At 35.9% G+C, this 11692-nt stretch overlaps 1 protein-coding gene across 1 annotated transcript; it reads right to left on the reverse strand.

The window, feature by feature from the left end:
• Positions 1-965: 965 nt before the first annotated feature.
• LOC113870434 (cysteine-rich receptor-like protein kinase 3) lies at positions 966-8934 on the reverse strand. The gene is made up of 9 exons (XM_027507026.1): positions 8561-8934; positions 6171-6173; positions 3082-3467; positions 2759-2872; positions 2529-2668; positions 2236-2446; positions 1917-2148; positions 1358-1502; positions 966-1250 (listed from the first exon to the last, which is right to left on the reverse strand). Exons 1-9 carry the CDS (start codon positions 8932-8934, stop codon positions 975-977), a joined length of 1881 nt encoding a protein of 626 aa, XP_027362827.1. The 3' UTR covers positions 966-974.
• Positions 8935-11692: the final 2758 nt, after the last annotated feature.

Below are 11692 nucleotides of genomic sequence, written 5' to 3' on the forward strand. Positions count from 1 at the left end.
ATTTAAGGTTTATTAATTTTAAAATTAGATATAATTGACTTTGATATAATTAATTTGTAAAATGTATGTCTAAATTAATCTCAATAATAAATGTTCCGTGAAAATTTGTTTTTTTTATCAGAAAATATAAAAATTAAAAATTTAATGCCAAAATAATCAAACCTAATGAATCGCCTACTAAAATGATCTAGATGAGAGCAGCAATTATTCATTTCATGTATAGTATGAAAATGGATTCTAAGTAATTACTGCAAAATTAATAGAGATGGATATACTAGCACTTTGATATCCCTACCTCAGTCTATTTTAGTCTTAATGATGAGTATTAATTAATAGGAAATTTTAATTAGAAATAACAATATAGGCATATTAGAAATTGCAGTAAAAATGTGTTGTACATTCTTTATAAAAACATTTTATTTTTAATTCTTTAAACAAAATCTTAGAGACACTTCATACAATTTTTTAATACATTAAGAACAAAGATGAATCAATTACTTATTATCACGTTCAAAATCCCAACTCATTTTTTTTAAATAGATGATTTTTTTTATTAAATTTCATTATATTGTTGATTTTTTTTACTTAACAGTACTTTTATTTTATTAGTTTGATAGAAAGAAGGTTCATGAAGGTATATAAATATTTATATATAGATTAACTACTCAAACTTTATAGTTAAATAATATATATTTTTCCTACAGTATTATTATCACATATGAATCTGGGAATTCTTTTTCTACACCAAGAGTATGTAATACACATGTTTTGAGCCAAGCTCAACTGGCAATTTTTTTATTCAATCCGAATAAAAACGAAAAACCAATATAGGATAAGCTTATGAAGCACCTAACTACGCATGTAATATGTACAAGGCATGCAATCTCATAACTCGAATAATTTTCTCCAGCATGCTGTGTTTCTTGAGATATAGATTTATATTGTAACCCATTTATGCTCGATTAGACTTTCGGTCATGCTGTCCCCTGAAGACTTGTATATCGTAAAGTAGATTTGCTGAATTCTTCACTACCACAATTGAGAAACGGTGGTTGTGTTGGCTGAGTAATTTCATGATTGTTAGTAATCATTTTCACAACTACTGACATTGTTGGTCGAAGTTCTGAAGATGCTTGTGCACAAAGCAACCCTATTTTAAGGAGTTTGCATGCTTCCTCAATTGGATAATTTCCCTCTAGAATTGGATCGACAATGTCACATAGCTTATTTGATACATAAAGGCCCCAGACCTTTATACAAAAGGAGAAATGAAAAGTCTTAGGTGTATCAAAACACTTTGTTTTCTTAAAAGCACAAAATGAATTGATAGCAGTGTGCCAAATGATAAGAGTGTTACCGTATGTAGGATGGAGTATGAGTTTTGAACGAAGGATCTACTCCTTTTGCCTGATATAATTTCCATGACTAGAACTCCAAAACTGGAGACATCTACTTTCTCAGTTAACTTTCCAAGAACTGCATATTCTGGAGCCATATAACCCGTACAAGTGGACATGAAATAAATTGTAAGAGAATACTGTTCAAATAGTATATCAAGTTACTATGTGATGAAAATGTATAGTATTCTCATGATACCCTATTAAAAGAATAGGTTTTAATTCACTCCCAAAAGTTAGTATATAGGAAGAGCACTTAAGTCTTATAAAGAGTATTCTAACTATATAGTTGATGTACAAAATACAGAAGTCATTATCAACCATAAAAGTGAAAGATTGGAGGGTGATAGCACCTCTGTTGGCTACATTTTTTCAAAGAATTTCATCCATTCTGCATTTCAATATGGAATTATATAAAAAAAAGATTTCTTCTTCTTCTTCCCCTATGATTAATCTTGTTGGAATAGCATTTATTTATGTAAATTATTTGCATTATATTGTGGAGGATTATGAACTTACAGTGTGCCACAAATGGCTGTGCTAAGGTGAGACTTGTCTTCTGGAAATAATCTAGCAAGTCCAAAATCAGCAATCTTGGGTGTGAAGTTATCATCAAGCAGAATGTTGCTTAATTTTATATCTCTATGAATGATTCTTTGTGATTCCTCATGAAGATAGGCCAAGCCCTCTGCTGTTTCCAATATGATTTTATGCCTAACTCCCCATGTCAACTGTTGAGAATTCCTTCTGCCTGTAAGAGATAAAATGACACATCAATAACTAATTTAAATTACAAGGTCATGTGATTAAGACCATATATAAGATATAAAATTACAACCAGATAGGTGATCATAAAGGCTATTGTTAGGCACAAATTCATAAACAAGAAGGCTTTCAGGTCCTGTAATGCTGCAACCTAAAAGCTTCACCAGATTTTTGTGATGAATGCCACTAATCAAATTGACCTCATTGAAAAAATGATCGGCCCATTGTGATGTGTTAAAGCTAAGCCTTTTTATAGCCACGGTTCTTCCATCAGGCAGAGCTCCCTATGATTGATATGAGAGCACACCATTAGTTCATCTTAATTTACGGGTAAAAAAAACAATGATAGATGAGATCCGAAGTTACTTTATAAACTGAACCTGATCCTCCTTCTCCTAGCTTATTAGAATCATTGAAGTAATTTGTGGCTTTTTCAAGAATGTCATATGACATATTTAGTTTAGACTTGTTCACTGTGTCCAAAAGTGCACCAAACTGTCTTCTCTCTGAGGTAAAAACAACACTATAATTAATATCAGCACTTGAAGCTAAAACAATCTTTAGTATTTCCAAATATCACACACATAGATAGATACCTCTCTTCCGCTTCAGGACGTTTGTCCATACAAAGAAAATAACTATGGCAACAACCAGCAGATGAGCCACTGCAGCATATGATGCAGCCACAATTATACCAAGATTTCTACTTCCTAACACAGTAACGGTGTAACACATGGCTTTATTAGCACAATTTCTAAGATCTTTGCTTTGAATTGTTAATAAATGAAAGAAACTAAATACCATAACAAAAAAAAAAAACATGGATCAAATGTGGACCTGAAATTACTAATTCAAAGCACGAAAAACTTTACCAAAGCAAAGAGAAAAGTGAAATTTCCTAACAGTGGCACCAACTCACCTTGATTCACTTGAGGGGAAATGTTGTTTGAATGATTATAGAACACGTGTGTCGAATACCTCAAGTAACATCCAGCATGCAATACCCTTCCTTCTTCTTTTGAAGCACATGAATCAATCCTAGTAACAGCATTAGCCAAACAGTTTTGACAGGCTCTGCCATTCACAAACTTCCAGCATTGAGCCAACCCATAAACAGTAACATTCCTTAGACTCACATACCCCACAAAGAACCCATCATTCTTTGGTGCTTCCAAGCTCAAACTTCTCACTAGCTCCTCAGTATTGGCCTTATAAACACTCCAATTCCCACTAAACTCTTTGGCACCACACACAGTCATGTCTTGAGGACTAAGACTCTCATTGAAGAAGTTGTATCCATCATACCTAAGATAGTGTTGAAAAGTCAAAAATGGTGTGCAAATTTTTCGGTACCTAACATTCGGTTGAATGTTAGCGTTGTCGGTGCCAAACGCGTTGCGAATTCGGTGCCAACGTGTTTTGTTGAAAATCAAACGTTTCATTTGCCTATAAATACGAAGCTCTTCCATCCATTCTATGTATCCCATTTCTGAGAGAACAACTGAAAATATTCAGAGAGCAAAAACAGAGAAAATAGTTTAGCTTCTGATACAATTGGGTTACGGGTTGTGAATGGTTGTAAGTCATTTTTGAGTGTTTTGTAAACACTGAGTATATTCCCTTTTCAGTAATATATCTGCAGCAGTCCGGAGACGTAGGCATTATTGGCCGAACTCCGTTATCAATTTTGTGTGTGCAATATTCCACATTTATTTTTCACTTCCACAAATCTGACATTACAAGAAAATTCGGCGTAATTTTCCCAACAACTGGTATCAGAGCCAGGTTGTTAATTCTGCAATTTTTGTGGTGTTACTATTCATATGAATAGTAAAGTACTATTCTGTGAATAGTGAAAAACGTGAATAGTGCAAATTTTGTCGGCGCTACAAATTTGTCTATAGACGTGTTTTGAAACACGGTAGTTCACAGAAATTGTCAGAAACGATCCAGCGGAGAAGTCATATCAGAGTTGAAGTGATGGCTGCAGATGAAGGAAAGGTGAAAATTGAAAAGTTCAATGGTACAGACTTTGGCTTTTGGAAGATGCAGATCGAGGATTATCTGTATCAAAAAAAGCTGTATCAACCTCTCACAGGAACAAAGCCAGAGGGCATGAAAGAGGACGAATGGAATCTTCTAGATAGACAAGCCCTTGGAGTCATCCGATTGACGTTATCCCGTAATGTTGCTTTCAACATTGAAAAAGAAAAGACCACGACGGATCTTATGAAGGCTCTTTCCGACATGTATGAAAAGCCGTCTGCTTCAAATAAAGTTTATTTGATGAAGCGGTTATTCAACCTTCGGATGACAGAAGGCGCATCAGTAGCGCACCACATAAATGAGCTCAATACAGTCCTAACCCAATTGAGTTCAGTTGAGATTGAATTTGATGATCAGGTACGAGCATTGGCACTTTTGTCCTCTCTACTAGAAAGTTGGAAGACTACTGTCACAGCTGTGAGTAGTTCGACGGGAGACACTAAGTTGAAATTCAATGACGTTCGTGATCTGATTCTCAATGAAGAAATCTGACGAAGAGAGTCAGGAGAATCATCAACCTCTTCAGTATTGCATACAGAGTCAAGAGGAAGAAATTCAATCAGAGGAAATGGACGTGGTAAATCAAAGGACAGGAAGTCCAAATCTAGAAGTCATCATAGTTCCCACAAATCGAAGGCAATCGAGTGTTGGAATTGTGGGAAATCCGGGCACTACAAAAATCAGTGCAGGAGTGCACCGAAGAATAAGGAGGCAAAAGACGAGGCAAATGTTGCTTCCACCTCTGGAAGAGATGATGCGTTGATATGTTCTTTAGAGAGCAAGGAAGAGTCTTGGGTGTTAGACTCTGGAGCATCTTTTCATGCCACTTCGCAGAGAGAATTCTTCAAGAACTATGTTCCCGGAAACCTTGGTAAAGTTTACCTTGGTAACGACCAATCATGTGAGATTGTGGGTAAAGGTGTAGTGAAGGTTAAGTTGAACGGGTCTGTATGGGAATTGAAAAATGTCAAACATATTCCCGACCTGACAAAGAACTTAATCTCAGTAAGCCAGTTGGCCAGTGAAGGCTACACAACAGTCTTCCACGGTGATAACTAGAAGATTTCAAAGGGTGCAATGGTAATTGCTCGTGGCAAAAAGAGTGGTACTCTTTATAAGACAGCAGGAGCATGTCATCTGATTGCAGTTGCAGCAAATGAAAATCCCAATCTATGGCACCAGAGACTAGGCCATATGAGTGAGAAAGGGATGAAAATCATGCACTCAAACGGTAAGCTACCAGGTCTTCAGTCAGTAGAAATTGACATGTGTGAAGACTGTATACTTGGAAAACAAAAACGAGTCAGCTTTCAGACAAGTGGAAGAACCCCAAAGAAGGAAAGACTCGAGCTTGTTCACTCTGATGTTTGGGGTCCAACATCTGTTCCATCCATTAGTGGGAAGCAATACTTTGTGACTTTTATCGATGATCACTCCAGAAAGGTATGGGTATACTTTCTGAAATATAAGTCTGAAGTATTTGAGGCTTTCAAGATTTGGAAAGCTATGGTAGAAAATGAAACAGGATTGAAGATTAAAAAGATCAGAACCGACAATGGTGGTGAATATGAAGACACCAGATTCAAGAAGTTTTGCTATGAGCACGGGATCAGAATGGAAAGGACCGTGCCAGGTACGCCTCAACACAATGGTGTAGCTGAGCGTATGAATCGAACGTTGACTGAAAGAGCCAGAAGCTTGCGTGTGCAGTCAGGCTTACCAAAGCAGTTCTGGGCAGAAGCAGTCAACACAGCAGCTTACTTGATCAACCGAGGTCCATCGGTACCATTGGAGCACAAAATACCAGAAGAGGTATGGAGTGGAAAAGAGGTAAAACTCTCACATCTTAGAGTTTTTGGCTGTGTAGCATATGTGCACATTAATGATCAAGGCAGGAGTAAGCTTGATCCCAAATCAAAGAAGTGCACTTTCATCGGTTATGGTGAAGATGAGTTTGGCTACCGCCTATGGGATGATGAAAACAAAAAGATGATCCGTAGCAGAGATGTAATCTTCAATGAAAGAGTGATGTACAAGGACAAGCATAGTATAAGCGCCAACAATGCAGAACAGATTGAGCCAGTGTATGCAGAAGTGGATGATGTCCTAGGAAATCCTATAGTTGAGAATCCTCAGTCAGAGGAATCAACTGAAGAGAACAGTGAGCAGCAGTCTGACACATCAGAGGCTCCTATTTCAACTCCTGTATTGAGAAGGTCTTCTCGACCTCATGTGCCTAACAGGAGATACATGAACTACATGTTGTTGACTGATGGAGGGGAGCCTGAAGATTATATGGAAGCTTGTCAGACCACAGATGCTAGTAAGTGGGAGCTTGCCATGAAAGATGAGATGAAGTCTTTAATCTCCAATCAGACATGGGAACTAGTCAAGTTACCTATGGGAAAGAAAGCGCTTCACAACAAATGGGTGTATCGAGTGAAGGAAGACCATGATGGTTCCAGGAGATACAAAGCCAGACTGGTTGTCAAAGGATTTTAGCAGAAAGAAGGAGTTGACTACACTGAGATCTTTGCTCCAGTTGTAAAGCTCAATACTATCAGGACTGTGTTAAGTATTGTGGCTAGTGAAGAGCTCTACCTAGAGCAATTAGACGTGAAGACTGCATTTCTTCACGGAGACCTAGATGAGGAGATCTACATGCACCAACCTGAAGGTTTTTCAGAAGAAAAGAAGGATATGGTGTGCAAATTAAAAAAGAGCTTATACGGCCTGAAACAAGCTCCTAGACAGTGGTATAGGAAGTTCGAAAGCTTTATGCACAAGGAAGGTTTCCAGAAGTGCAATGCTGATCACTGTTGTTTCTTCAAGAGGTATAAGTCCAGTTATATCATATTGCTACTTTATGTTGATGACATGTTAGTAGCAGGATCAGATATGAAAGACATCAGAAATTTAAAGATGCAGTTGTCAAAAGAATTTGACATGAAGGACTTAGGCCCAGCAAAGAAGATTCTTGGAATGCAAATCACGAGAGATAAGCAAAAAGGAGTTTTGCAGTTATCTCAGGCGGAGTACATCAACCGTGTTTTGCACAGATTCAACATGGATAAGGCCAAGCCAGTCAGTACACCTTTGGTCAGTCATTTTCGTCTATCCAAGGATCAGTCTTCTCAAACAAAGGAAGAAGAAGAGTTTATGGCTAAGATTCCTTATGCTTCAGCCATTGAAAGTTTGATGTACGCAATGGTCTGTACGAGGCCAGACATTGGCCATGCAGTAGGAGTTGTAAGCAGGTTTATGGCAAATCCAGGAAAAGCTCATTGGGAAGCAGTCAAGTGGATTTTGAGGTATCTACAAGGCACAACAAAGAAGTGTTTGTACTTTGGAAAAGGAGAATTAAAAGTACAAGGCTATGTAGATGCAGACTTCGGAGGTGAAGTCGATCACCGAAGAAGTACCACCGGTTACATTTTTATTGTTGGTACTACAGCTGTCAGTTGGATGTCGCGGATACAGAAGATTGTTGCTTTATCTACTACAGAAGCTGAGTATGTAGCAGTAACAGAAGCCAGTAAAGAGTTGATATGGCTTCAAGGTTTGTTAACAGAGCTGGGATTCATGCAAGAGAGGAGTGTTTTGCACAGTGACAGTCAGAGTGCAATACATCTGGCAAAAAATTCAGCATTTCACTCTAGAACCAAGCACATTGATATACGTTATCACTTCATCAGATCTCTGCTTGAGGATGAGGTGCTGACATTGAAAAAGATTGTAGGAAGCAAGAACCCAGCAGACATGCTAACAAAGGTGGTGACAATTGACAAACTGAAGTTGTGTTCAACTTCAGTGGGCCTGCTAGAATAACAGATCATGAAAAGATTGCTGCATTGATTGAAGTGTGAAGACCGATTGAAATCAGTCTTCAAGTGGGAGATTGTTGAAAAGTCAAAAATGGTGTGCAAATTTTTCGGTACCTAACATTCGGTTGAATGTTAGCGTTGTCGGTGCCAAATGCGTTGCGAATTCGGTGCCAACGTGTTTTGTTGAAAATCAAACGTTTCATTTGCCTATAAATACGAAGCTCTTCCATCCATTCTATGTATCCCATTTCTGAGAGAACAACTGAAAATATTCAGAGAGCAAAAACAGAGAAAATAGTTTAGCTTCTGATACAATTGGGTTACGGGTTGTGAATGGTTGTAAGTCATTTTTGAGTGTTTTGTAAACACTGAATGTATTCCCTTTTCAGTAATATATCTGCAGCAGTCCGGAGACGTAGGCATTATTGGCCGAACTCCGTTATCAATTTTGTGTGTGCAATATTCCACATTTATTTTTCACTTCCACAAATCTGACATTACAAGAAAATTCGGCGTAATTTTTCCAACAGATAGCACCCATCAAAGAAGAGCTTGCCACCACAAATGCCTCTCTGAAATGGAGAACACTTAAGAACACGTGTCTTGCACTGTGCAAAGCATACATCACAATCAGGTTTGGAAAGATCTTTCATGCACTCACCAAAAGCATAAACAGTGACATTTTGAGAAGACCCTTTTACAACAACTGCATATCTTTGCCTTGTAACAAGAGCGGTTAAGGCTTCCAAGGCATTGTAAAAGTTTGTTAAGAAAACATGTTGCTGAGGCATTGGAGTAGTTCTGTTGGTGCACAGCACTGCAGCTTCTGTGGCTCTTGGATCAGCAAGAGAAGGAAGTGTGCAGTAACAAAGGAAGATAAGCAAAAACGTCGGAAGAGACATTGAAATCTTGAATTTGGAATAACTTTAGCTGTTTTTCTGTTGATGGCAGATATGCAAGAAATGGTGTTTGAAATGCGAGGAAATATGTCCAACATAGAATATTGTGTGAACAACAAAATGAAGGAAAGTGAAGTGTGGATGATAGAATGTTGCAATGCATTTCATGATGATAAGGTTGCAATTTCCCAGAAGGAAGCAACCGAGTGAGCAACATTGAGGTCAAATTTTGAGGCTTACGTGTGTTCTGTACTAATAATATTACCTGTAACAATGTTGTTTTCATATTTATTTTTGTAAAACTTTGCTTTCTAACATGTGAATGCATTTTATTACAACATCAATAGAAAGTAAGGTCTATAATTACACTTTATCTTCTAAAGTGCTAAAGTGTATCCCTTATTCAATCATAAAATTAACACTATTTATAATAAAAATAAGTTAAATTGGTTACACTATTAATTGGCTATATCTATTTTTTAATATTATTTTATTTAATTGTAAATTTAACTCTGTTTATAATTAAATTCTCCGTAGTTTAATCTCCAATTATAAAGTTGTTTACTTGGTTTGAGCAGTTATGAACAGTAGGCTAAGAAATCTGGATCCAGAGTACAGAATTTTGGGGATGATCAATTTTTTTTTTCATAACCTTGTTTAGTTAGGAGAAAGTTAATGGAAAGGATCACCAATAAATAATAATAATAATAACTTAAAATAAAAAAAGAAAAAAATATTGTTTAGAAATAATTGCACCAAATGAATTATAATACACACAAATGCTTGTTGATGCCAATCATAAGAAACTTGGGTTTCCTTTAAGAGATATATGAGATTTGCGTGAGAAATAATAAAAATAAAAATAAATGTGAGTCTAATAAAATCTATTGATCTTAGTTATTTAATAAATAAATGACTTAAAAAAACTATAACTTCACGCATAAGATTTTACCATCATTTGTCAAGCTCTACCTCTTAGGTATGATAACTTAAAAAAAAATGAAAACAAAATTGCTATTTAGTACGGAATATTTCATTCATATTTCTTTGAAATAAAAATGAATCAATGTCCGTAGTTTATAGATTTAAGTTACAATCTAGTATTATATGAATGACTCATTCTTTAGTACACGATTAGTCAAAATGTTTTTAATTTTATCTTTATTTTTGTACCATTTACCATTGCTAGAAAAAAAACTGCCTAGAAACTCAACTGTGTCTCCAACAACTGGGAAACAAGCACAAGACTTCTTGGTGAATAAAAAGCATGCACAAAAGTTTGTTTCTTTTACAATATTTGTTTTTAAGTTTTGAATGGATAACAAAATATAGAGGTATCTTTCATGCTTTGAAATTGCAGTGCAAACGAAGTCCCATAATTAATTCTACGAAATGCCTTGGATGTTTCTCCACTCTTACATGACCATGTTACATCCTTCCACAGACTCCATTTTTATGATTGTCACAGAATTTTTCTTCATATATTAGCAATAACAAGAAATTGATGTTCAAGACCAAGAGCGTTACCTTATTATATTGCTTCTTCTTAAATCGCAATCTATCGTTTTCTTTATATATTACCTTCTGATCTGGCTTTGAATTCTTCAACAACTTCACACGCTTTTATTTGCCGAATAAACTATAGCATTTGTTTATTGTCAACAATAAAGTGTAGCATGAAAGAGCAAAGGTATAGTGGCATTGACTGGTCCCATTATGCCGAGTCCGCATGCTAGAACAAGACAAACACACAGCTCGTAGCTGGACTCTCTTTTCGGCCCATACAACTCAGTGTGGCTCCATTTTAGGTTCACTCTACAACTTAAGCTAGAAAGTGAAAACCTCCCCTGTTTCTAATCACTCTGAATAAGTATAAACCACCTTCTCATTCGTATAATCAACATGGGGCAGGATTTTCGGTCAAAATCTTCTCCTTATGAGAGTGTAAATCTAAAAATTCTTATACTAAATTTAAACTTTTTATTTAATTTATGTGAGTTATAATTTATTATTTTGCTGATAGTTAAATATAAATTAAATAAAAAGTTTAAAATTAAATGGAATAATTTTTAAACTTATTCTGTATTTAGGTTAGACTTGAGAGGCACTTACTTTCTGCGCAACCAGATCTACAATTTTCCTACCTAGTAAGCCTCACCACAATTTATGTGACAAGTATTAATCAATAATTTTAACATGGGCTGGGGGAGATGTTACACAATTAATGAAGTGGGTATATTAATTTGAAAAAATAATTAACTGAGACTTCAAGGGCTTTTGGATAGGTAATTAACTATACTAAGATGCAACGTCTCGTTAACAATTATAATATTATGTACAACCAATTTATGTTGAGATGTGCGTAATACGTTAATTTTCTATATTATTGATGATAAAATAATGCTTTTAATAGGGAGTGCTTTAGTGGCACACTCTTATTTGTCTACAACATAAAACCTTAGGAACGCCTGAACCGGGTTGAACTTCTTTTGTGATACTTTCTGTTCATAATAGAGGGAAGATAAGGGTTTTATTTTTAGTAGGTTAGTGACCCGGTTACATTATCCAACCAATAATTATTCAAATGATTACATTATCCTTATCAAGCTTATAATTATGACCAAATGGTTCGATTAGGGAAAAGGAGGGCCTATGCGAAAACAACAAAGCAAACCTATCCTATGAAACTACTTTTTTCATCCACTGCCCACTTAAATAAATAAAGGACTATGATGCTATATCATGAAATTGTAACAAAAAA

Source organism: Abrus precatorius, unplaced genomic scaffold (genome assembly GCF_003935025.1).
Source record: "Abrus precatorius isolate BTA unplaced genomic scaffold, Abrus_2018 Scaffold6, whole genome shotgun sequence".
NCBI classification, from domain to species: Eukaryota; Viridiplantae; Streptophyta; class Magnoliopsida; order Fabales; family Fabaceae; genus Abrus; species Abrus precatorius.